A 26,686-nucleotide genomic window follows, 5' to 3' on the forward strand; every position below is an offset into this window, starting at 1 on the left:
ACATGGGCACACGCAGGGACACAGGCACACGCAGGGACACACACGAGAACACTCAGGGATACACGTGGGCACATGCAGGGACACGTGGGCACACTCAGACACACATGAGCACATGCAGGGACACACGCCAGCACACTAAGGGACATATGTGGGCACATGCAGGGACACGCTCAGGAATACATGTGCAGGAACACATGAGAGCACACTCAGGGACACACATGAGCACACGCAGGCACACACAGGGCCACACATGGGCACATGCAAGCACACTCAGGGACACACAGGTGGGCACACACAAGGAGACGTGCAAGCACAGTTAGGGACACGCGTGAGCACAGTCAGGGACACACATGTGGGCACACATGCCTGGGCACACGCAGCACCTGCAGACGCACAGACACAGACACCGCAGGCTGGGCCTGCTCCCCTGGTGTGCTCATGACACTGTGCTCTCCCCAAGGCTCCCAGGCGCGTGTGGGCCTGGAATAAACATGGACCTAACTCTTTTGTTCCCTCATCTCTCCTCCTGCTCAATCACAGAACCCGAGAGAGAAGGGGGAGGAGAAAACCCCAGAGTGACTGGATATAAACGGACCCCCAAGCATTTGCTCTTGGGGTTCTGAGAGCCTCTCCCTTAGTGGTCACAGAGAAGGGTCACCCGCCACTTTGCAGACCAGTCTGGAGGGACAGGAAATCAGGACAGGACAGAGGAAGAGCAGAGAGGGAGCCGGGAGCCTCACCCTCCCCCCCAGCTCCCTGGCCCACCTGTACACCAGCAGCCTCCCAGCTCAGCTGCTGCATGGGGACCTCCATGGACTGACCTGGGAACTGACCCTCAACCTCACTAAATAGCCCCAGCCCCCCGGCCGGGGTGGCTGGAGCAGGCTAATCCAGGGCTGGTCCCTAAGCAGATCAGTTTCAGCACCAAAGACTCCAGGGCTGGGCTCTAGAGCCTTCTGGGAGACCCAGACGCGGCTCCCTCCCCCTGTCCCCAGAGGAGGGAAGGCACCCCCTGCAAACAGGAAGGCAGGTGGGGTGGCAGTAAGTACTTTACGGGATTAGTCGGCAGCCTCTCTCATCCTCTCTATCATCCTCATCAATGCGGGGCTGTCTGAGAGAACTGCTGTCCTCAGCACCAGGGAGGGCCGGGCCCAAGAGGCAGGGCCACTATGCCGCGGAGCCTCCCTGAGGGGACCCCCCCTCTGCTGTCCCCAGGACTCCCACAGAAGGTGGAGGCAGAGCAGTGAGGACAAGCCCATCAGTCTGCTCCCTGTGACCCTCAGCCTGGTGCCCACAGGGACCTCGTCTGCCCCACGCCCACCACGGCCATCAGCTGTCACTCCCTGGCTGGTCACTGAGGCCCTCGGGTGGTGCTGCAACTGTGGAGGTGACACCTGGTGGGAATCGGGACACCACATGTCCACCACACCTCAGCTCTCTGCCTTGGGGGTTCACCCCACTGGCCCCAAGACAGCCTGGCTCAGCTCTAGAGAACTGGTCCTGGTCACCTGGTCGATCACTGAACAAATTATGCCAGGTTTTATGTAAAGAACAGAAAGAAAGTTTGCACACACCAGACTGAAAAGGCCTGAGCCCCCTGCCTGGCGTCCTAGCGTGAGGTTCTCGCAGCCATGAAAACACCCTCTCCACCCCGCTATGCACAAGGGACGAAGCCCACGAGGGTCTTGCGAGCTCTCTGTGGTGCCATGGAGTGAGAATACAGAACAGGAGGTGAGGGGAGAGCCGGGGGACCAAGGAGACACGAGGCGGCAGGGAAGGGGCTGCATGGAGGAGGGTGTGCTGGGAGGCCAGAGGGAGAGGGCCTGGAACGCTGAGACTGGGCCCTCAGACTCCAGCTCCCCTTGAGGACCCCTGGCCTCCTCCAGGCTCCCTCAGCGACTGTCACTCTGTCCATCTCCTGGCCAGCTCAGGGCCGCAGGAGGGCAGGGACCATGTCTCTTGCCAGCTGCCCGGGGTGCACAAGGCTGAACGGGGAGCTCCATGCAGGCAGGCAGTCCACTGCAGAGCCAGACAGACGGAGGGACAGGGACAAACGGACAGATGGATGATGGACAGATGGATGGACAGACAGATGAAGACTGAGGAATGGAGTCAGACAGACAAATGGAGAATGACAGATGGGGATGGACAGATGGATGGAGAGTGAGAGATGATGACAGACACAGACAGGCACTAGTGGACAGAGAGATGGAGAGACAGAGTGGATAGAAACAACAGGAGGACAGATGGACAGAGCCTGAAGGACAGACAGGAGACTAGAGACAGAAGGACAGACGGACTGGGCCTAAAGGAGCCAGGAAGAGACAAAGAGAGAGCCAGGACGGGGGCAGTGTGAGGCAGCTGGGCTCTGCGCCCCCGCAGCCCTCCCTGGCCAGACGCCAGGGTCTGCTTTGCAGGCAGGGCAGATGGGCTGCCGTCTCCCACTGGTAAAACCCAGGAAATCATGCGGGTGCCTCTCCAGCCCGTGCAGGACCCAAGCAGCCCACTGCACACGGACCTGGCCTCTCACAGGGGCACCTGTGTCTGGACGCCGAGACCCTATCCTCTCCCCACGCTGGGTCAAGGGGTCTGCATGCAGGAGGAGTCACTCCTGGAGCAGAAGAGCAGCCCTGGGCTTCCCGACAGATTGATCCTGTAGCTTCCCAAGTAAAAGGCTCATAAAGTGTCGTCAATGTTCACGACAGTTCATAAAAATGATCAGTTGAGTGGGAGGCTTCAAAATGAGGTGGAAATAAGTTTAAAGATATTTTCATTGTAATTCTGCTCCAGGACGCAAGTGTTCTCAGAGATGTAAACAACACCACACCTGGCACACAGCCAGGGTGGCCCCTCAGCTCTGGCCACAGGAAGCCAGGCCTGCACTGCTGGAGCCCTCCTGTGCCTTCCCCAGAGGCCATGGGGTACCGCTTGACCCCATTGACCGGAAACCACAGCCTGGGCTCCACCCACAGACCGAGCACCCCCTGTCCCTCTGGAACTGAGAACTTAGGTCTCCCCAACACCCCCAAACCCTCATCAAGTTCCCTCACTTTTATCTCCTTCCTACGTCTTGGATTCCCGGCCCCCTCAACCTTCGTCCAGTTTCCACATCCTGAATCGCCATGGACTGGCACAAATGCCCAACCTCCTGGCTGGTGCCTCTAGAGGACCTTTTCAAAACAAAATGTGGTCACTCCCCTGTTCCAGAACTTTTGGTGGCTCCCCACTGCCTGGAGGACAATGACCAAGAGGCTCAGCATTCAATGCCCTTTAGCACCCAGTTGATCCAGACCTGCCAGTGTCCCCTCCTCCTCCCCTTCCACATCCCCTTCCCTCCTTCCTGCATGTCTTTGCAGACATCCCTTTCCCCTAGTGAACTTCCATGCATCCTTCAAGATCCCACTCATTCATCACCACTCTCATATCCTGATGGGTCTCCAGGAGGGTGGGAGGGACAGGTCACGGCCTCATCTTTGGGCAGATGGATTCACATGGCCAGTTCCATGGGGGGGGGTTTGGCTCCAGAGTTGGGCTGCCCAGAACCCACACCTGTGCTACTGCCAAGGCCTGGGCAGTCGACAGATAGACAGACTAGGAGAGGAGGAGGGAGGGAGGCTGGAGAGATTCAGCAGCAGATCCAGCGGAAGCAGAGCCCACAGGTACGCCCCGCCCCGCACCGCCTGTGGGGAGACGCCTGGCGCAGGCCAGCCCTACCTGCAGGACGTCTCCCTGAAGGAGATGTTCACGTCCCAGTGGGTGTGGACTCTGAAAGGAGAGAAGCAGAGGGTCAGTGTGGCCTCCAGGACCTGGTGCCTGGACAGCAGGGCATGTGTGTGGCATGCCCCTCATCTGCCCCAAAGCGCTGGCCCTGAGGGAATGGGTCTGGCTCAGACCTGTCTCCAGCGCCATCTGGTACCAGCTCACCGGCCAGTGGCTGCCACCAGGACAGGCCCTGGGCGGGAGCCAGCTCCTGGCCTCGCCAGACAAATGAGTCGGGAAGGACAGAACTGAGGCTGGTTACAGTGGACCCAGAGGAGCCCCCACGTTGTGCTGGGGGTGGGGGCTGCAGCTTCCTCTGCACATCACTCGCACTGATGGATGCCAATTCCTAGTCACTAGGGCTGCTCCGGAACCAGGTCAGGGAGTGAGGCCTACAGTTGCCATCAGCACCAAGGGTCAGGTGTCAGCCCCTGTGTCCCAGCTACTGCCAGCCTACCTCCCAAAAGTGACCATCACACAACAGAGGCAGGAGGGACACTGGGCTGAGAAGTCAAGCACAGAAGCAGCTCTGCCCTGTGTCCGTGTCCTCACCCACAGCAGAGTCCCCGAAAAGACCCAGGAGCTGAGGGAGGGCGGTCAGAAGCTGTGTGGTGCTTCACATTAGCAAGTGGGGGTGTGGGGGCTGGGAACTGGGGGTCTTGGGGGTACGGGGCGGTTACTTTAGAACAGGAGATATTGGAACACGTTATAAGACTAAGCGGGAAGAGAAAAGACCTAGAAATTGTAGGGATGCAATAACGTGCTGAATGGACAGACCGACAGATGGGCACATAGATGAGCAGATCGATGGAGGGAAGGACAAAGAGGTAAGTGGACAGAGGGAGGGTGGGAGGTCAGGAAGGGTGGCCCTAAGCCTGGAAGGGACAATGAGCAGGCAGGAGAGCTGCCACCTGCCAACAAGAATGAGCACAGTGTCCAGCAGGCCGGTCCCACGTGGGTCTGCCCAGCTCCCCTCTCCCTGCCTGGCTGTGGCAGGACCAGGCTCTTCCTCCCGGGATCCCCGACTGCCCTCTTCCTTGAGTCCCTGGGCTGAGCCCCTTCCTTCCTCATCCCTGGCAGCTCCATCCCTCCTCGGCACCTTCCCCACAGGGAGCCACATCGACCCTTTCCTGGCCCCTCTGGTCTTGGCAGGGCCGCTAGTGGTACCCGCTCCTCAACAATGGTGATCTGGCCCTGGCGCGACCCTCGGTCCCCAAGTGGGGGCAAGGTGTGTACGCACTCTGGTCCTGCAATAGGGAGTGGGCTGGGCCGTCCCCGGAGGTCCAGTTTGTTTCAGCTGTTGGCATCCCCCGAGGCAGGACAAGCTAAACTCAGGCCCACTGCCCCACCAGGCTTTGCCTTCAGCTGCTTGGAGACCCCCGTCTTGCTGTCTCCACTGTGCCAGAGCTCGTGTGGCCCCCACCCCACAGTCGGCAGAAGTACCTTCTCTTCATGATACGGACATGCGGGTCGTCCTCCTGCTTCAGGCCCGGCCGCCGCCCACAGGCCGGGCCACTCCCGTCACTGTCACCATCACTGACCGAGAAGCTGGGGGTCAGCTCCTTCTTTAGGATCCGCACAGGGGATGGAGCAACTGTCCTCTTGTCTGCCAGCCGCCCCCGGTTCTGGGCAGGGTGGGAGGAGAGAAAGGTTAGGCCAAGCCAGGCTCCTCAACCTCCTGGGCGGCTTCCACCCCAATCCCGACTCCCCTGCAGGGCCCAGGTGACAGAAGCCCTTGGAGCAACTGCTAAGACCAAACAGGCGCAGTCACCAGCCATTCATCCCTGCTCGCTTTCCCTGCCTCCAGCCTCCAAGACAGGCCCAGGGTTGGCAGGAGCCACAGCGGCCAGAGGCAGGGAGAGGATGTGCAGGTCAGGGGCCCCTCCACAGACTGCTTTCCTTGCTCCACACCCCCCGGATGGGGCTGAGGTGGGGGTGGCCCTGGCCAGACTGCCATGGGCACGGCCACATCTACATTCTGCACTCCAGTCCAGGCCCCTCCACAGGCACTAGGCCTGAGTGTGGGGACGCCCACCTGGAGGCAGACCCGGGCTTTCCCAGGTCCCGTGAGTCCCAAGGGGCCTGCAGGATGCAGCATGGCTGTGCATCCTGTCCCCGATTCCAAGGCAGTCACTGTGCACTGGTGTCTGCCTGGCCATCCCCCTCAGGTTCTGTGTGGGCCTAATCTGTCAGTGCCAGGCAGAGCTCAGCTAGGGGTGGTTTGAAGGTGGGAGCCTGGGCCTGAGCCTGCTGACCCCTTGCAAACTGCGGGCCTGGGGTCCACAGGTCACCTGGCAAGGAGCCCTGGCCAGCCCAGACCCTTTGTCCCATGGGCCTTGGTGGGCTTGCCCTCTGGGTCAGGAGCTGAGAAATTCAGTTTTTCCAAAGGTCCACCACCCCTTCCCTGTGCTCACAGTGAGGGCAGAGTGTGGGCAATGAGGCAGGGCACACAGGCGGGCAGCTCTGGGACTGAGAAAGGAGAACAGAGAGGGAAGGCGTGTCCCACACACAGACGCGCAGGGCACTGCACACAGAGCTGGTGTGTGCTCAGGGCTCATGCACACACACCGGTGGGCACACTCAGTGCTTGTGTATACAGGCAAGGTTCTCTCTAGTGTGTCCAGGCTTCTCCGCCCAGGGGAGGAGAGAAAGTGATTGATTGTTTTCTGATGGGCATGAGACTTTCTCTCATTTAACGACAGGTTACTGGCTCAGGGAGGTGGCACGGCCTGGGGATTACCTAATTCTCTCTCATCTTTTCAGTTAACTGGGCCTCCTTGGACCCCTCCTCTCCTGTTGCCAGTACAACTTGCCCCCACCACACCCATGAGCTTGAGGAGGAAGGTGTCAGGGAGCGTCTTGCCTCTCCCGGACCACGTCATCCTGGACCCAAAGGGCAGCTGTGCAGCCACCGCAGGCCTGTCTTCCAGAAGAAAGGTCCTTTCAGACTCAGATCACTGTCACCTCCACACGCACAGCCCACTCCAACCCCAAAATTGGGCAGTACCCCCGACGGGGCCAGAGAGCCTTGGTCTTCTTCGCGTCAGGTCTGGGAATCCCAGTCCTGGCCCCACCCTGGGTCTGGGAGCCACAGTCCCTCCCCAGGCTTCAGGAACCATAGGTCCCCCATACCGGCCCTCACGAATGCACCCAGGCCACCCTCTATTTTCCTCCCTGCAACATACACTCAGTGGGATGGAGTGGGCAGCACTGGGGCAGGTGGGGTGTGGTGGGGCAGTGGAGTCTGAGGGCAGGCCTGAGGGGGCCGGCTTTGTGACCCCTTCTAAGACCCTGGCCCTGACCCTGTGCTATTCCAGCAAGAGTAGAGCGTGGCGAGGCTGCAGGTTTGACAGCCCATCTGGTCTCCCTGCCTCTCTGTGCCAGCCAGTGGGCTCTGGGGAGTGTCTCCAGCAGCCCCTGCCCATCTGGAGTGTGCTCTGCTGGGAAGTCTCACTCAGAGCTGCCCTTCTCTAGCCTGCTGTAGCCCAAGCACCGGGATCTTTCTCTTTCCTTTCTGTTTTAATTCAACCATTCTCTTCAGAAGAAAAGGAAACGCTTCTCCCTCTGTTTCTCATCTGTGGGTCGGGGAAGAGGAGAGGGAAATGCCGCTTAGGATGAGGCCAGACCAGCTATATGGCCTGGGCTGGCTCCTGGGGGTGCTCCCGTGGGAGGAGGGGCTGAGGAAGAGGGACCAAGATGGGCAGCCCAGAACCCGGCCAAGGGCAGGGACCACACAGGCCTCCCACGCACACCTGAGACCTCGGCCGCTCAGCCGTGCTCAGCAGCACACAGACTCAAGGGCTGGGTGCTGAGCCCGCCCCGAGCCAAGCTGGCTCCTTGGACAGCAAGGGTGGTACGTGGAGGCCAGCTTGCATGGCTGCATGACCCCTGTGCCATGTGCACACCCCTGGAGTATCTGTGCCATGAAGCGTGCACATACCTGTGGACCTGGCTGTGGGGGGTGGGTGCTGGAAAGACAAGGGTGTCTGTGGGGCTCCTTCCTAAGGGACAGCCCTGGGAGGGACCCGGCTCAGGAGAGGCAGGCCCAGGTCTGAGCCATCCCTCATGCAGGGCAGGGACCTGGGAGCCCCAGACAGCAAGCAGCTCTGGGCTGTGGCCCCATCCCTGTCTGAGCCCCATACCCAAGCAGTGTCCTACAGGGGATGGATGCTAGGCTCAGGCTGCCTGCCTCCCCACTCCTGTGGATGACCTCCAGAACAGGGAGGATTGGGAGAGGCAGGGCCCCTCCCCACCAACAGAAACCCCAGGCCAGCCTAGAGGGTCTAGAGAGTGCCCAGGGGACCCCTCTCTGGCCCCAGCTGCTTGAGAAGGTGCAGAAATGGAGATGGAGCTGGGCCTCCTGCCTAGGAAAGTATGGTGGCAGTGGGCAGGAGACGGCTGTTTGTGCACACACACACACTGTCTGGGAGCCCTTGTGCACAGGCGTGCCTGTGCGTGCGATGAGCTCATGTCAGATGGTGTGTGGAGTGGGCTCATGGGTGAGGTGTGGCTGGATCCCCTTCCCCTGCTCAACTTCATGTCTGTCTTCACAGGTGTGTCTGTGTCTTTCCTCACGGTCCAAGAGGAACCCAGGACACCCTTTCCTGAGCCCTACCACCAGTCCAAAGTAAACAAGCCCAAGGCAGGTGCCTCCAGGCCTCTTAGGCCCAACTGTCCCTCTGCCTCTCCCACCCCTTCTTGTCAGAGGGGGCTGCTGAGTGGTGCCAGGATTAGCAGCAGCAATCCCAACCACCACCAGGAGCCACAGCCCTAATTGGCTCTCCCCCAGGGGCTCAAAATTGGTTGCTCTCAAGATGCAATTTCCTTTTCTGATCAATCCTCCAACCATACTGCGTGGAGGGCAGGCACCCTGATTTCTCCTGCTCCCCTAGGCCAGTGAAGGCGTGAATGGATGTCTACACTGGGTTGGGGGGCCCATACCAGCCTCCAGCTCCAGCTCTTTTTTTTTTTTTCTGCTTTACCTTCCCAACCCCCCCGGTACATAGTTGTATATCTTAGTTGTATATCTAGTTGTGGGATGTGGGACGCTGCCTCAACGTGGCCTGACGAGCGGTGCCATGTCTGCACGCAGGATGCGAACGCTGGGCCACCGCAGCGGAGCGCGCGAACTTAACCACTCGGCCACAGAGCCGGCCCCTCCAGCTCTCTTGATACCAGAGGCTCACACTGCACAGATCCTGCCCCTGACTGTGTTGCATCCCGACACTCCTGGACATCCAGGGCCTCACCTAGCAGGACTCCAGCCTCGGTACCCCACAGACGCACACCACTCTCCTCTGGGCCTGAGACCACCCCAGAACGCACATCCAGGCCAGCCAACCCTGTCAGACCCCAGAATAAGCCTTACCCTAGAACTGGCCCCTCTCCCGAGCTGGGCCCCACGACACGCTGACCCTCAGACCCGTGGCAGGGCAGAGTGACACTGTCCGGAGAGGAGACTTTCACTCCCGGGCTGTTCCCAAGGCTTCAGGAGAAGCAGCTCCAAGGCTCCAGGACGGGAAGACCTGGGCCCGCATCCAAGGGAGAAGAGCTCTGGGTGACCCCGATTCCCACCCAAAGCAAAGTCTCAAATTTGCCCTTCGAGGGCTCCCTGCACCCTGCAGGGTTGAGGTTAGGACTGTGGATCCTGGAAGACACGGACACAAGCTGCCGGGGAACAAGAGGGGCCCCGAAAGCCCAGCTTTCCCGCACATCTCACCACAGGGGAGGATATCCGACAGCCCGGACAGTCGCAGATCGGAGGGTGCACTTGCAGAATCCCCTTGGACATAAGCGTCTTCAGACTTTTCCCTGCGAGGAGAGCGAGGCGGGACCGGTGAGGGAGCAGGGCCGAGCACGCTTCCGGGGCGCAGTCAACTGCAAGGCCGGTCTCCCCTCCTGGCAGGTGTATGAACGCCCACCTCGTCCAACCTCTGAACCCACCACCCGGCCCTGCCGCCCACCCCACCGTCGCGGACGCCGCGGGGATCTGCAGAGCTCTGAAACTCGAGATCCGGGCGAGCGCCCTCCCATGACGACAGGCGGCCTCCTCCCCGCCCCCTGCGCCCCTCCTCCCGCGCTCCACCCTCGCCAAGCCGGTCCGCGGGAATCCGGAGCAGGGCAGAGGAAGGTCGAGCCTGGCCGCAGGTGAGCGGCGCCGTCAGGACCCGGGACTGCGCCTGACCCCGCAGCGGAAAGACGGCAGCCACCGTGGAGCCGCGAACCCCAAAGTCGAGCGCGACTGCATCCCTAACTTTCTAACTACCCCACACCCCCAAGCCTGGCGCTCACCACGCCTCCCCCACGTGCCGGCTCAGGAACCCGCAGGTCGCTCGGGTGTAGCCAGACTCCTGCCGGGGCCCAAGCACGTTGCTCCTAGCCGGGCAGCTGCTCCGGCTCCGCGCGCGCCCCCGCCCTGACGCGCGCCTCCGCGGCCCCCACCTGCTTAGCCTGCCCTACGCCTTCCCCTTCCCTCCAGCAGCCCGCACCCGCACTCCGGCCGCACGTGTGCCCCTCTACTCCCGCCAGAACCGCGCCCGGGGAGGGGAGTGTCCCGCCCAGCTGGCCTCCCGCCTGCTCTCTCTCCCGAGTTCCCGTAAACTTCCTCTCAGCCTCAAGGTCCAGGAATCCCGCAAAGACCTTCCGAGCGGAAGGAGCTGCCAGCTCGTGCGCGGCCGGGAGTCCAGGGCACCGCGGCCCGAGCTAGCGGGATGGTGGAGGTCGAGGGCGGTTTGCCCAGGTCCACCACGACGACCGTGCTGCGGAGGACGGGGGGCGGAGGGGGGTGGTGTTCCCTGTGGTAGTCCCGGAGTCACAGCGCCCTCTCTGGGCGGAAATGGAGTCTCCCAGAAGGCAGAATGAGGGGGGTCCGGACCCACGGGTCCTCGGGGAGCGGAGGGGAGGGACGGTAGCGGCCCGCGCCCCCACCTCGGCCGCACCTTTGTGGCGGATGCTGCGCTTCCAGTCCTTGGCCGTCTCGCGGCCGCTGACGAACTGGAACTCGTTGGGTGTGAGCCACTCGCCGCGGTGGCGGATGGACGGACCCTTGCTGCCCTGGCAGAGTTTGCGCACGTAGAGCAGCGCGCGGTTGGCGCCGCACTCCACCTCGATACACGGCTCCCCGTTGTCCAGCAGCGGCTGGAAATCCGGTGCTGCGGCCGCAGTGGCTGAGAAGCGCTCGAGGGCCAGAGGGTCCCGGGGCAGGTGGAGGTGCGGGGCGGCCTCGTGCAGGCTCAGGTAGGCGCGTGGGGCGCGGAGCGGCGGAGCCAACAGCGCCTCGTAGCCGGCGGTCGCGGCGGGTAGCGAAGCGGCCGGGGGCAGAGCGGCCGCGGCGGGCAGTGGCGTCAGGTAGCCGGGCAGCGGCGGCAGTGGCAGCGCGGCCAGGGTCGGGTGGAAGGTGGCTAGAGCCAGGGCCAGGTCTTCACGACCTGGGAGCTCCTTCTTGACCGCCGGCATGGCGGGCCGGTGGTCCTGCAGCCTGGCTCTCCGCCGCCGGCGCAACTTGTTCTGGCCCCGGCTAGAGTTGGATCTCGAGGGCGGGGGCCCGGGAGGCGCCTGGCCGCACGCCCGCACTACCCGCTACTGCGCCCCAGCGTCCGCCGCCGCGCCGCCCGCCGGGCCACCTCGGACCGCTGCCCGGCCGGCTGGCCGGGCCTCGGCTCCCCGAGACATTGTGCTGCCGGAGCTGCTATCGATCCCCGATCGACCTGCCTAGCGCCGCAGCTCGAGGGCCCGGGGGCTCCACGGGGCGCCGGGCCACCTGCGCCCGCGCCCCCTGGGGCGGCCCCGCGCCCCGCTCGCTGGTCCGCCCGCCGGGCCGAGCCGGGCAGTGAGGAGCCGTGGAGTCTCCGGCCTGGCGCCCCGCCCCGCCCGGGGGTCCCACGCCCGCCCCGCCCCGTCGCCCGGGCCGAGCACCCGCGTAACTGGCGCGCGCCCGCCGGCGGGGACTTGGGAGACTCCCGCCGCCACCGCCGCCGCCACAACTTGGCCCATTTAAACGGCCCCGGCGCGGCGGGCGGGCGGGCGCGGGCTCCGGCAGGGGGTGTGTGACGGCCGACTGGGCTCGCGTGGGGGCGGCGGCGCGGGACTGCACCCTTGCCCTGTTCCAGATAGGAAGAAGGGAGACCCAGTGGGCGGCCGGACTCTAGCGAGACGCGGCGCACGGACTGCGCCATTGTTGAGGGAGTCACTGAGTGCAACTGAGTCCGGGACTCCACATGGGCGTGGGCAGACCCAGGACCAGGAGTGGGCTCCTTGCGGAGGAGGGATCCGGGGTCCGGTGGGCCCATTTTCCTGGTGTGTGTGTGTGTGTGTGTGTGTGTGCACTGGCGGCTTTGGGTGCGTGGTGGGCATCCGCGTCTGGGCTGGCGTGGGTGGCCTCTGCATCCGCAGGGTGTGAGGCTGCGCGTTTGTGGTGTGTGGTCTCAGCACATATGTTAGGGGCGGGGGTCCTGTTCTGTGAATAACAACCAAAACAATTGTGCCATTTATTACCACCTTACTGTGCAGTTTACCCGCCTTAGTTCACCTGGTCGTCCCACTCAGACTTTTTCTTATTATCCCCATTTTATAGATAAAGAAAGTGAGACGGAGAGAGGTCAAGTAACTCTCTCTTTAAAACACACAGGCGTTTCAAATCCAGGCGGTCTGACTCCAGGACAAGCAGTAATCTGAGCCTTGGTGTGGGGCAAGAAGGTGGATTCACCCAGTCTCGGTGAATCCAGGGGAACAGGGGCTATGGCAGGAGGGGTAGCTGAATGCGGGATTGTGCCCTTGAGCACACTTCCGTTCTCTACTGCTAGCAAGACTGGGGAAGAGGGACCTGCTACATCCATGTCCACCTCCATGCCTTGGAGGAGAGGTCAGCCCTGGCCCAGGGCTGGAATGAGGGCAGCTCGTCCCCTGGTGATCAGCCCACACCTCCCTGTACATCAGCATGTGGGCCTTGCTGGGGGTGGAGTTAGGAAGAGAAACTGAGGAATCCAGTGGCTTTGGTTATAGCTGGCAAGACAGGCTTGTCTTTCTGTGGTGTGTCATTTTGGACAAGCTAGAAAGTAGCCTCAGATCCCAGCCCAGAACCCAGACCCCCACCCCTGCGCCTCTGAGATGCACCTGGTAGGGCATCCTTGTGGCATCTCCCTGACCAGGGGTTGGAGCTGGGTCAGAGGAGGGCTTGCGACTTCTGCAAGGGAGGGGCTGGGAGTGAGGGAACACGCCGCCCCACCTACCTCCTTCCAGCACCAGCACCAGCCAGGGATGGGGCTGGCTCTGGCAACCACGGTGTTTTGTCTCGCTGACACACTGCTCACCTCAATCTCAGCCGAGGCGCAGTGGTCTGTTGGGGTTTAAGGGGCCAGCTGGGAATGTGAGCATGAGTGACCCCTCCTTACTTCACCACCCTCAGCCCCATTGTCCCATCCACAGCCTGGACACCTGTGCATACCTAACCCCAGATGTGACAGCTGAGGAGGGAGGGTGCCTCTGTGTCTGGTGGGTGCAGGAGGCTGTCTCTGCCTGAGAGGAAGGCCACGGAAGGGCTGTCACATGAAGCGTGGCCGCAGCTCAGCTGGAAAAGTTCCCAGGGCTCAGCTGGAGGCCCAGTGGGATGGGCCTGTGTGCCCACTGTCTGGCCACCTCCCCTGACCCTGCTGCCGAAAACCATGCCCCTCCACCCACCCTCTCATGGTCAGGGCACCTGTCTGCTGAGCCTCAGGCCTCCGAACCCCTGACCTGCAGACTATGGTGTGGGGGGAGGCTGGTGAAACACATCTCTGGATCTGAGAAGGTGCCACGTGGCTCACGGCCAGGCCTCTCCTCTGACCTCAGCTTGTGGACAGGGCCTTCCTTCCCTTCTGTGGGACCGCCCATCATTCACCCCGGACTCTTCTGTCACTCACATGCCCACAGGGGCAAGGAGGGGCGTGCTGGGCCCCTACTCTGGCTTTCAGGGGAGCGTCCAGCTGGCAAGGATCTCCATGCTGTTATCTGGCTCCACCTCTCTTTGGAGGGCCAGGGTGTCTTCCTGAAAGGTGCCTGACTGGGTCCAAAGCTCTCTGCAGGACCCCCTGTCCTTGGAGGGCCACTCCCTGACTCCCAGGAGACCTCTTTCCAGGGGCTGGCCAGGGTCTTGGCCAAGCAGGGCAGTTCAGTCCCACCCTCCCCCCAACCTGTTTTCTTCTCTTCACGGAAAATAGACACCTCTGCCCACGGCCCACAGAGCCACTTTCCCATGAGGACCAGACATCTGCCTTGATCTGTGGACATCATACCCTTCCCATGAGGATCTGTCCATTTCTTCCCGCCTGTCCACCTGTGTCCTGGTCTGGCGCCCGGGCCCGCATATTCCTCTGCACTTCTCAGACTAGAGCCAGAGACCAGAGGGACATAATTTTGGCGCTAGAATAAGTCCCTGCCTGGCGCTCAGGCCTGGGCTCCTCCGGGGACGCAGCCCCTCCTCCGCCTGCGGAGGCTCCGCCCTCGCCGCCCGCCCGGTTCGGCGGCGGCGGCGGCGGCGGCGCCGTCGCTGCTCGGGGTCCCCCCCTGCTCGGGGCCCTCGCCGCTGGGCCGAGGCCGGAGCCGCCGCCGCCGCTGCCGCCGCCGCCGCCAGGGAGGGGGAGGGGTGGGGTCATAAATAACTGCGGGGCGGCCGCCAGCGTGCAGACGGTGACCCGAGACGTCCCCAGGGAGCGCGGGGGCGGCCCGCAGACCCTGCTGCCCCTGGCCCAGGCTCGGCCAGCCTTGACCGCCCCCGCTGGGGCTGCTCGATCCCGTCCACAACTGACGCTCCTGCCGGAACCCTCCCTCCCATCCTGGAGTGCCTGCCTACCCCTCTCCGGACTTGTGCCTTAGAGCCCCCTTTTCATCCATTCTTTCATCAATCAGTCATTTATGGAGCACCAGATGTGTTATGACCACAGAAAGAGAAATCCAGAGGTGAGGTTGGAAGGAGAGAGTGCAGAGGAAAGTGGTATGTCCCTCAGACCACAGATGCAGAGTCTTCCTGTGCTCACCCAGGGTGGCTGAGGGGTGGGAGAGCAGGCCCAGATGCCCAGACACAGGGACATGTGGGACCCACAGGTGTGGGCACAGCTGACAGCCATGAGGAAGCACACCCATGTGCACACATACGTGTGCCCACATGAGCACAGACAGCAACCCACATGTGTGCTCACACACATACACTCCCACGTGCATACAGCAGCTCCCAAAGCTGCACAGACAGGACAGGTGCACACACAGATGACATCTTCACCACGGATACACATAGACAGTATGTGTGCTAACTTACAGCACAGCCAAGACTAAAGACACCACTGAGACCTGTGCACCACACACACAGGCACACAGGCCTGCAGCAGGAGCACCAGGTGGATGCAGCTGTCATGTCCAAGGCAGCGTGTCTGGGGCAGGGGTCTGATTTGCAGCACTGTTAATGAAGAAGGGTTAACCTGGGTCACAGTTTAGCGGTCAACCAGCGGGGGCTCCCTCAGACACCCCTGAAGGGTGGCCAGAGCCCCCAGGGATGTGTCCGCTCCTGGCTCCAGAACAACACAGGAGGGGCTGCCCTGCTGCCGTGTGCCTTCCTTTTGTTGGCCATGGGCTGACTGTAGGCCATGCCCTCTCTCAGGAGAGGAGAAGGTGTTTCTGAGGCCAGTCTGTTCACTGACCTTAACTTATGCCATTTAAAGGAGCAAAGAGATAGGGCCTGGGATCAACCTCACACCCCTTGTGGGAGTGCAGACTGGGTGCACACACTGCCAGACTAAATTATGTGTGCCATGGTATTCACCTGCTATGTCACACATATGCTGACACACATCTCAGACGCAAGCACAGTGACACACAAGTGCTCAACACCCCACAGGGTGCGCTGGGTGCACTCTGATGCCATCACAGAGGAAGTTGTTGGTCTGGCAACATGAGTAGGAATCTTGGCTGCCACTGGCTCTGCGTGCCTCCGCTCTCCCTGCCCCCCGCCCCCGCCCCGGAGGAGTGAAGATGCTCCTCGCTGGCATCACTGAGGGCAGAGAGCAGCCTCTGCCTCAGGGCAGCCTGCTGGGTGCTATCACCTGTGTGGGCCTGGGCTGTGCTGGAGGAGGCCAAAGAAGGCGGTAGAGAGGGTGCACTTGGCAGAGGCCTGAGACTCAGGTCCTCCTGGCTGGCCTCTGTCCTTCTCGGGACCGTGGTTTCCCCATCTGAAAATGAGAGAGGGGCTCAAAAATCTGTGGAGTCCCTTTGGTCTAGAGCAGAGCAGTCAGCGTGCAGTGTAGCTGCAGGTGCCCTGGTCAGTACAGTGAGGTGAAACTGGCACATCTTCCATGTTTCCTCCATAAATGGGTTCAGAGTGCAGGAGCTGCAGGGTTCCCTCCTCAAGGTGGGGAGAAGCAAAGGGAAGGAATAAGGTCTTCCAGGGCCCCTGGGAGCAAGAGAATCTGTCCCAATGAATGGGCATGAGGGCTGGTCCCACCCCTTCCTCTCCCTGCAGACACTGCCGTCCTGTGACCTGGACCTGGCCTGGGGTGTGGGGGAGAGGCTCAGGGGATGGGAGGACCCCTGGATGCAACTGCTGCCCTGCTGGGTGGACGTGGTGCCAAGGGCCTGTGCAGTCCTCATTCCTCATGGCACAAGCCACCGCAGCACCGCCATCACCCCGCCTTTCAGGCGGCAGGTCAAGGAGATGAGCAGAGCTGAGTAGCAGAGCTGGGGCCCAGCACGCAGCTTCGGGCTTCAGTCCCATTACAAACCCTGTCCCAGCAACGTGCCAGCAGGGTCTGAGGGTGCGGGAAGAGCAGATCCTGACCTGGATGGAAGGATGTGCGCTCACATGTGCCCATGATGTGTACCCATGACAAGCGTGCACACACATGCCTGTGACCTGCTCCCTTGCATGTGCCCGTGACGTGTGCTCACATGTGCCTGTGACATGTTGAAGGGATGCCCGTGTGCTCTTGCGGGTCTGTATTTTCCTCCTCCTGAGACCACAGTCCTGCTGTCTGTATCGGCTCACACTCAGTGCAGACCTCACACAAAGGCCTCTGGACCATGCTCCTCACTGTGGGGTCTGGGCCCTGGAGGGTCACTCTCAACCGTGCTGGTCACGTGCTCATTCTGTATGTTTACCTGTCATGACCTGGGCAGACCTGTGAGCACTCAGAACCCATCACAGACCCTCAAGAAACACCAGGCTATGCTGTCCTCGGAGCTGCAGGGCAGCGCTCAGGCCCCCATGGGGCAGTGGGAGTGGGTGTTGGGGAGCAGTGGGCTCAGGCGGTCTCTCTGCCAGGACCGTGAGGTGGAAGTTGAAGGAGAAGAGGGGACACCCAGGAGGGGACCTTGGAGGCAGAGCGAAGCTGGAGCTGAGGGGCTGGTTGGGGAGGGCTGGGGGTAAGGGGTGTAAGGAGTCCAGACTGGCCCTGGAAGTGACTGTTTATAAGTGGGACTTCCTGCCAAATGTGAGCCCCCTGCAAGCTGGATTTCTGTTTGTTCCCTGACATACTCTCCTGTCAGCATTTGAGGGCTGCACATGGGAGGCCATCCCAGTGCCGCCCACTCTCAGCCCAGCTTGGCCTCCCTGGCCTGGGGCAGCTCCATCCCTGCTCGCCTCTTTTCCCTGTATCTGTCCACTGGGCTTCCCTCCCATCCCCAGAAACTTCTTAAGAATTTGGCCACAGGCATCCTCTTCATTAGAGAGAGAGAGAGAGTTCAGGAGCCTGGGAGAATCTCCTGGCAGGGCCCAGCGTGGGCGTCCTTGATTCTAGCAGGTGTTGCCCAGACTGAGGTGAGGCTGGAGTCCAAGGACAGTTGTGGTCTTCTGCTCTGAGGTCCCTGCTGGTGACACAAGGGTAGTACAGGGGACCCGTGATGGATCCCATGGGGCCGGGGACAGGCAGGGCTTGCACCTGCTCCTGCAGGAAGAAGTGGGGACAGACCCGTAGAGAGGCCTCCAAGATGCTGTACCCAGTACAGGCCATGCCTGCCGAGGCCTCCTGACACCCATCCCATGTTCCTCCATGAAGTGCCTTCTCTGTGTCACACAGGGGTCTTGGGGCATTTTGTTCTCCGGGGCCTTGGAGAGCAGAACTCAGTCACAGAGGGGGCCAATGTGAAGCCTTGAAATAAAAACAGCCAGAGTTCCCTGGAAGCAGCCTCTGCTCTCTTCTGGGTAGTGAGCTCCTTGTCCAGAACCCGCCCTGGAGGGCCTGACACTGATGGCGAGGGTGCAGCGGCCCAGGCGCGGGTCCCAGCGCACACCTGGAGCCCAGCACACATGCACTTGCGCCTGCCCCGCTGTGGAACAGCAACGTGCACACAGCACAATGGGAACATGCACATGGGTGGATGACATGGAACATAGCCTTCACACATGCCCCTGGCTGTTCCTCAGGGCTCCTCACGGCCAGTGAGGGGGCCAGGGGTCCTGAGGAGCCTCACGTGAACCCCAGTTGCTCTGGATTCTCGTCCATTTTTCCTTATTTAATGAAACTTGCGCCCTGACAGAATTCACAGGGTTCCACTGTGCAGGTGGCTGTGTGTTTTAGGGTCTCATGCACCATACCCCAGGAGGATTGCGGCTCTGTACCTGCCTGCTCCCAGGGGAGGGGAGGGTGGTCTGGGTCTCCCTCACAGAGTCCCACCATCAGGGTCACTTTGTCAGCATTGATTTATGATGTCAGGGATTTTCAGAAGTAGCCAACTGAAGTGGACAATGAGTTTTATTGTTTCCTACCACAATTCTGGCCCAGACTGGCTTTCTGAGGTCATAGACTTAGCCTGACCCCATCCAATACCAAGTCCTAGACTCCCATTGCCAATGGGCCCATCCCTCTGAGGGCAGGTTGAGTCAGCAACATCCCTATGGGGTGCACTGACATTTTTGTGGGTGTTGTCTGGGTGTGACAGTTCCTTTACTACTATGACTGGCTCAGCCCTCCGTGGGGCCATCTAGTCTTCTGTACTGCTGTCTGTGGTGTCACAATAGGACTGCCCTGTATGTTGTGCTGTGAAAGCAGGAACTCTGTGATGCACAAACCTCTGGAGTTGTGCACGGTGCCCCAGCTGCAGCCCCAGAAGTGGGGGGCTGAAGGGCACAGCCTGGTATTGGTTGGGACCCTGAGTGGAGCCCATGTGCAGAGGCTGGACCTGAACCTGCACCAGCAGGGGAGGGCAGCAGTTCCAGGGCTCTGTCCAAGGCCATAACCTGGTGCTTTCCCCAGGGCATTTAACAAAGTCCCGGGTTGGCCCTGGGGGACTTCCCACTTGCAGACTGGGGAACTGTGCAGACTGCTTGGAGGCCCCTGAGAAGTGGGAGAAGAGGCAGCTCACAGGACTGGGGCTGGTCTAAGGGTATTTCTACCTCTGCATAGAGGAGTGTGGGCATCCTCAAATGTGGGGTCCTCATGCCCTGAACAGGACAAGATCCGACCTTTGGTGCTCTGTGTACACGCAGATGCCAAGAGATGTCAGCGTGCTACAGACTCTCCTCAAAGAAGAACATACAGACCATCCCCCTGGACTTGTAGTCTTGCCAAAATCTGAGAGTTTGCCCCATGTCAGCAGCTGAGTAACTATGTCAGAGGCCCAGGGTGTATGTGTGGGCTCCTGAGCCCCAGAGGCCTCAGAGACATGACAGGTTGATTTGTAACTGGTAAAGGGCAAAGCTAGGGCTCAGGCTGGGTCATCTCATCTTCCATCCAGGAACATGGCCCTCAGCAAACTTGTCAGCTTCTGCTTGATGCTGATGTTCTGCTTCCTATTTCTGTCCTAGTCTGGCCTCGACACATTGAGATTTTTCTTAGTGCTTCCAGTTGGTGCCTTTCTGTATATTAGATGAGCTGCACCCACGGGCACATGCCCTGAGACCCTCTTCTCGGATCAGCTTCCCATTCCCTTACTTGTCAGTCCTTCCTTCAGGATCCTCTTCTGTCTCACCCATCCCTCAAGCATAGGCTGGCTGGATAGGGCATGGGTGGGTGGATGGGTGGGTTCCACCCTAGGCACTCTTCTTTTTGTGTGTACTTCTGTGGTTTTCTTTACAGATTGTGACCCCGAATCTCTAGCTTGAAGGGTCTACAGCCTGCTGTGTGTGTCTACCTCACAGTCCTTGGACCCCTTTTCTCACCACATTGTCATCGCCATCTGGCTTTCAGTCACCCAGAGAGTTGGGACTGCCCTAGACTCCTCCCCATTAACCAGGCAGCAAGCTCATCTGTGCTCCCTCCTAGATCCTCTCACTCCTGTGATGTCACCCACCATGACTTCCGTGACATCCCCAGACTCTGCCCCTGCTCACCAGAGCCTGCTTGCACGGCTGGCCTCCCTGTTCTCCAGGGGCTCCTTGGGGACCGTCCAGGCCCTCTGCCCTCCAGGCCCTGCGTCTGCCCCAGGGCCAACATTTGATCTCCCTGTCCTCCCTCAGTGTCTATGCGTAGCCCAATGGTTGCCTCTGCCCAGGAGTCCTGCCCACTGTTAGGTTCCGTGGCTGCCCAGGCCCATTGCCACTCGGGTGGCACCTCCTGCCCTTGTGGGCCCCTTCTTCCATTAAAAATTTTGAAATTACATTTTACAACTATGTTGGTATGGCATGAATATAATCAATACTAGATTCATTATTTGTTATTATTATATTCTTTTTTCCTTCTGATTTTAAAGGATATTAAAATCAGGGGGTCCAGGTGCTGTGCCTGCCACTCAGGTTGGCCCTGCTGCCACCTACCTATCTTCAAGACTCACAGCAGCATCACCCTTTCAAGAAGCCTCCCAGGATCTCCCTCCTTTCCTGTAGGGCCCCCTGTGCCCCCAGAACCTCAGCTCATACCCTGGCCCCATGGGTGTCCTGCTGTGCTGCCAAGGCCCTGGGCAGGCCAGTGTGCTCAGAGACGCTCCAGTTGAACTGAACTCCGTGTGGGTGTGGAAGAGGGCACTGGTTCAGAGGGGCCAGGCAGACCCCACTCAGAGGGTGGCTTCCCTGAGAGGCAATGCCTGCAGACTGTTCTGGAAGTGGGGCTGGAAGTGTGGTCAGCAGGTGAAGGTGGTCTTGATAAAGATTAAGTTTTTGAAGAGAGACTTGACCTCCAGGGAGGGGCGGCAAGACCTGCGGGCATGTTCTGTGAGGGTGGCAGGAGCTCCACCCCGTGTGGCCTGTAGCTGCCAAGACCTCCCGTGTCTGCTTTGGGGACTCTGAGGGGAGGTCTGCACCGCCAAGTAGAGCTGGACCAGGCTACCGCATCTCTGGAGCTCCCTCCCTCTGGGCCCCTCTCCTTGAGCCCTTTGGTCCCAGAATTCTCAGGCAGGTCCAACTGCTTCCCCCCAACCCCTGAATCCCACAGTCCTGTCCAGCCCTGTCCAGGCTCCCAAAGGTCCACCACGGAGGGAGGGGCATCCATGGACACACATCTGGGTGCACACAGGGTCTTTGTCTTGATCCTTGAGTGCCTAGCATGGGGGTCCAGCTATGGCTGCTTACTCTGGTGCTGTGGGGATGGGGCTCTAGGGGCAGTTACAGCCCAGGGCCAGGGGATGCCCAGGTACCTGGGGCCTGCCCATGATGATGGGGGGGATTCAGATCCCTGGGCCCCATCAGGCCCCTCTGAACAGTACAGGAGGATCCGGCGCAGAGACCTCCCCCAGCCCCGCACTGCCTGCAGCACTGAGGCCAGGACCTAATAAAACACCCACCTCATGGGAGACAGCTTTATCTTGTTGATCGGAAGTCTGCCAGTCCAATTTATGATGGAACATAAGCTCTCCAAATCTGAATTTATGCGCTGTAGTATAACGAGAGGTCAATGAGATTAAAAGTGGGCTCATGAGAGGACCATAGCAGCCCACTCCTCAGCTCTGCCACGGGAAACCTCCCTGCCCAAGTCCCTGGGCCCAAGGGAGGCCACGACACAGCCCAGCAGCAGGACAGGAGAAGGGAAGGCAGGGGAGAGCAGCCTGTGAGGCAGGGACAGGAGGGTGGCAGAAGCAGAGGGAGTGGGGCAGGGGCCAGGCCTTGGGCAGCTGGCCTGAACCATCGGCTGCAGGAGGCGGATGCCTGGGGAGAAGAACGAGGACAGGGAGGCAGCAGAGTTTTCCCTCAGGGACAAGGGGCTTTCTCCCACCTCCCAAGCCCTAGGCCAGCCCCTGGCTCTGAGAACAGGACCCGTTGTCTAATGAGGTTGCAGTGGGCACACATAGACCCAGGTCTTCCAGCTCAGCCCACCTCCCTGGCCCCCCCGACCCAACCCCCCTGTCTTCATCACCTGCTGGAGTCCTGGGGGAAGGGGAGGGGGGGGTTGTGCTCTGTCCAGGTGGGGGCCTGGGCACCTGGTCAGCTTGAGGCTGGCTGTCTAAGCTTACGCTAGACCCTGACTTCAGAATTTATACAAATAAACGAAATGAAAAGTGCTGGCAGCCCTGATCTGATTACAGAGTCATTCATTCTCTGGTCGTTAATAATTTGTGCAATGAGGGATTGCAGCCATTGGAGTGAGGAGGAGGCTGTGGCCCAGCCTTCCCTCGGCGCCGGGGCGCGGGAGCTGGAAACATAAATTATTAGTTTCTTATCGCTCAGCATGCCATCGCTCATGCTGCCAGGGGCTTGGCAGGAGCCGGCGGCAATCCTGCCGCCTACCTGGGCCTGGCTCTCGGCTGCTGCTTGTTGTGGGGACTCTGGGTGAGGCCCCTCATTGTCCCTACCCCAGCCCTTCAGTGGCAGGACACCCGGAACCTCAGCCTCAGCTGGTGCTGAGGCCAGTTCTGGTGCTGGGGAACTTTGGGGCCTTAGCTTTTGTGCTCTGAGCCTCAGACCCTCTCCCTCCGGACCCCCCCCCCCCATAAGTGAAGCCAAACCACTGGAGGTTGGTAAGGAACCGCATATGCTTGACCCATGGTACTTGCTCAATAAGGGCAGCAGTCATTATCATCAACACAACAGAGGCCCACAGACCGCTCCAGCCCAAACCCTTTACCAGGGGAAAGGAAAGGTCTCTGTCTGGGTTTGTGTCAACTCCTCCGCGTGTGTCTTTGCCTCCCTGGGTGGGACTCAGAGCAAGCACCTGTACCTCAGTGTACACACCAGCAGGCACGGCACCCATTCCCTGGCTCACTCTGTCTTCCTGCATCCAGCACTGGGCTCCTGGTCCGGTGGGCAGGCATCCAGCAAACAGGCTAGACATGGGGTTGGTGCTGACAGAGGTGCCCAGTGCCCGAGCTGCAGCAGGTGGGGCTGGGTGAGAGTGGCTGGGAGCATGTGCTGTCGCCCCAGGCTGTGCACCTGCACCCCCAGGTGGGGGCTGAACACAAAGGCCCAGAGCCCAAGTGGTGATTAAGCACTTACAATAATTACAGAAATGAGCACCCTCAGGCAGGGCTCCTGCCCTGCCTGCCCCACCCCAAACTGGGCAGGCCAAGGCCAGGTTGAGAAATTGGGGTGGGGGCTCTAGACTGTCCTGGACGGAGGATGCAGAAGGAAGCAGGGCACTGGCGCTGGTCTCTGCCTCCTCCAGCCAGCGTTGTTGGACCCGAGCTCTCTGAGGTGCCTCCCAGTCTCAGCTTCCTTCCTGGGGCACTGGGGTTACCCTCAGCCTACCTTGAACCCCGCAAGTTGGTGAGACCTGGTGCTCAGGGGTGTGCAGCAAGAGTGTTTAAGGCCGCATGCCCAGGGCACTGCACCCACCACTTCATGGCTGTGTGGCTTTGGGAAGACCTTTAACCCCTCTGAGCCTCAATCTATAAAATGGGAATGAGAATTAAAGACAAAACTAATATGAACTGAGCCCCACTGGGTGCCGGGTCTGTGTAGGATGGGATGGAGATGGCTCATCTCACAGCTGCATGTGTGCTGGCACCTCTGCAGGCCTGGGTCTGAGCCCTAGCCCTCTGCTCAGAGGGGTCGCTCTCTGTCCGCATCAAGCTTTCCGCCTTCTTCCTGTGACTGACTGCTTCTCAGCAGCACTCATCTTTGTGCAGAATGCCCCTGCCTAACACATTCGATCTGTCCTCTGGCTTCTTGAGCTCCTAAGCACAGCAGGACTGAATGCACCCACCTCACCTCCCAGTCATTTCTGGGTCAGCATCAATTGACCCATTTCCTTCCCATTATAGGTTGTATTTTCCTCCTTCCTCGTATGCCTGGTGACTTTCCAATGGGTGAACAAGACTGTGAGCCTTTTTGGGTGCCGAATATTTTCCTAAACTTTCTCCCACTTTGCTCTGGACCCAAGAAGGCACTGGGAAAGCAGTTCAGTTGCATCAGGTCTTGCTGGGAGGACCGGAGCAGCGTTTAGTGGAGGCTGATTTTGTCCACTTCACTGTGGCAAGACCCACTTGTGCTCTGCCACAGTGAGGTAAGTCTCCCGCCTGGCTGTTGGCCAGCATTGTCACAGCCCTGTGTAAGCTTGGGACAGGACTCCCTCCCATCCTCTTGGGGGTCCTTCCCCGGCCTTCAGCATGTTCCTCGCACACACGTGCTGATCCATGCACCACAGATCCCGGGGCTCTGTCCTCTCTGATGCTCTGTCCTACGAACTCCAGCCGCCTTGGCTTCCCAGGACGCCCAGCTCCGTCTCTCCCCTCGGGGGGCCCCTCAACCCGCCTGGGTCCCCTGGCTGCACCACAGCTGGAAACTCTTGAGGCAGTGAGCTGGGGCCATCTGAGGGCTCCCCGTCCTTCGTCACCTGACGTCCAGCGTCTTGAGGACTGTTGTCTCCTGGATCTTGTCTGGGGTTTGTTTCTGGCGGGAGGGTAAGTCTGGCTGCTGTGTCCTGTCAGAGCATCTGTCCCACGAGTGTACTCGCGATGTGCCTGCACCTGGTGCAGGGCATAAAGGAGGCTCTCGGCCCATGTTTTCTGAGCATGCCTGGGCTGCTCTTGTGACCTGGGCCCTGCAGACTGTACAACCTGCTGCACAACAGATGCTTGGCCCCGTCACTTGCCATTCCACTGCAGCCTAGTGCAGGCTGGGACATTCTGAAATTCAGCCTGGGGAGGGGGCATCAGAGGGGCCTCCATGGCCTGGGAGCTACAGCTCCTTGTTGCACCCCCAGCCTGGCCTACACTGGCCACTTCCACCTCCAGGACCTCAGGCCAATCCCTGCTGCCCAGGGCGGCTGGTTGCTTTACTGTGGGACCAACAGATCAGGGAAGGGGGGGTGGGCCACAGCACATCGTCTGTGGAGGTACCCCCCATGCCGGGAGCAACAGGAGCTGGGAGAGGAGGCTGATCCACTCTGGGGAGAGCCTGGTGGGTCCTGGACCAGAGGTCCATCCCTCAGCAGAGAAGGCTTTGTTACCAGAGCCCCAGTGAGAGGATGCTGCCCCTGGAAGAGGCAATTTAATCTTGGAAAACCCTTGGGAGAGGAGCGAGGGCATAAAGATGCTGGGTGTGTTTTATTACCTGGACATGCACTCCGCAGACTGTGTGAGCAGCAACCTTGGTCCTACGTACACATGTGTGTGCCACACAAGGGCACACATTTGCTAACATGTGTGCACACGTGAGACACAGGCAGGCTTGGCAGCATCTGGCTTTGGCTTGGAGTGGACATTGTCTGAAACATAGGTGGATTCAGATCTCGGCCTGTCACTGCCCAGGGGTTCCAAAGATAGAGTGTTGTTGACGTGGGGAGCTCGGGGGAACACTCCAGGGCTGGCCCTCTGGCCAAAGGAGCAGCCTGGGCGTGGTACTTGGAGGAGGCAGACATCTGACCTGCAGACAGACTGGTGCCTTGGCTCCCAGCTCTGCAGATGGATGGGCAGATGGTGTCAGGAATGGGGTGTCCCAGCGCAGGGTGGAGGGGCAGGAGGCAGATGGAGTGGAGGGGAGTGAGGGCACCAGAGTCTTGGTCTCGAATTGGGCTGTTTCTTCTGTTTGGGGGACAGGTGGGAGCCAGGCATTCTTTGTGTGGCAGCTGAAACTTTTTCCCAGAGAGGACCTGGGAAAAGGGCCAGTTCAGAATGGCACCCACCTTGAGTACAGCCAGCAGCAGGGAAGAGCCTCTGGGAACCCCAGCTGGAGGCCCATTTCGGGGAAGATGCACCCCCCAGACACCCCTAGGGGGCTTGGAGGCCAGTGTTACTCCTGGGGGGTGGCCTCCCTCTCCACCAGGCACTGTCCTCAAAGGCAGCGGTTTTGGGAACCTCAGTGCCCAAATAACACAGACGCCACAGACGCTGGACCCTGGCATTCTCTCAGGCCCCGTGCTGTTTCTTAGGTGAGCCCCCACCCCTGTCCCATGCTTGCTCTCCTGTTAGAGTCTCAGGCCTCCCTCAACCTGACTGGCCACAGCCCTCCTGCTGTTTCTCCACTGGCCTCTCCTGCACTGCCCAGGCATCTGACCTGTCATTTCCCGACTCGTTAACTCCATGGCTCAGCTGCCCACGGTGGGGAGCACATATTCATCATTTCTCCCTGATTCATTCAACTGCGCCAGGCACAGTGTGGCACATCCAGGGACAAAGGCGAGTGGTTCACGCAGCCCTTCCTTCCTGGTGTGGGAGTCAGAAAGGGAAGCTCCAACCATCCACCTGGAACAGCAGACCCAGCTTCTGTCACAGCTTCCTGCAGGACACAGCCCAGGAGCGGCTGGACCACCCAACATGCCAGGAGAGTACCTTGACACCAGAGCCCTGCATGTAATCTTACTCATGCTCTGATGATGATTTATTTCAAATGTCACTTCCTCCATGAAGCTCTCCAGTCAGAATGAGTCCATGGTCCCTTGAGCTTCTGCACACACAAACCTGCATGTCCACAACCTTGGGTCTGGCTCTCACAGGAGTCCAACGCTCCTACCGGGACTGAGAGCCCCAGAGGGGTCTCATCTCTGCCCCAGGGCCTTGGAAATCGTGTCTCAGTGATTCAGCACTTCACAAGCACAGTCTCTGGTGCCCTAGGAGCAACCTGGGAGGCAGGTGCTCTTTTTACCTCCTTTCACAGGTGACAGCT

The 26,686-nt window shown here is 60.3% G+C and overlaps 1 protein-coding gene across 1 annotated transcript in view; it reads right to left on the reverse strand.

Annotated features, from left to right (window-relative positions):
• SAMD11 (sterile alpha motif domain containing 11) overlaps positions 1-11,368 on the reverse strand; it is a 21,259-nt gene extending 9,891 nt beyond the window's left edge. Inside the window, exons 1-4 of the mRNA XM_067053889.2 lie at positions 10,698-11,368; positions 9,479-9,570; positions 5,203-5,384; positions 3,715-3,765 (exon numbers count right to left, since the gene is read on the reverse strand). Of these exons, the coding sequence (XP_066909990.2) occupies positions 3,715-3,765; positions 5,203-5,384; positions 9,479-9,570; positions 10,698-11,214 (842 nt within the window). The 5' untranslated portion in view covers positions 11,215-11,368. The remainder of the gene's footprint in view (positions 1-3,714; positions 3,766-5,202; positions 5,385-9,478; positions 9,571-10,697) is intronic.
• Positions 11,369-26,686: the final 15,318 nt, after the last annotated feature.

This window comes from Equus caballus, chromosome 2 (assembly GCF_041296265.1).
Source record: "Equus caballus isolate H_3958 breed thoroughbred chromosome 2, TB-T2T, whole genome shotgun sequence".
NCBI classification, from domain to species: domain Eukaryota; kingdom Metazoa; phylum Chordata; class Mammalia; order Perissodactyla; family Equidae; genus Equus; species Equus caballus.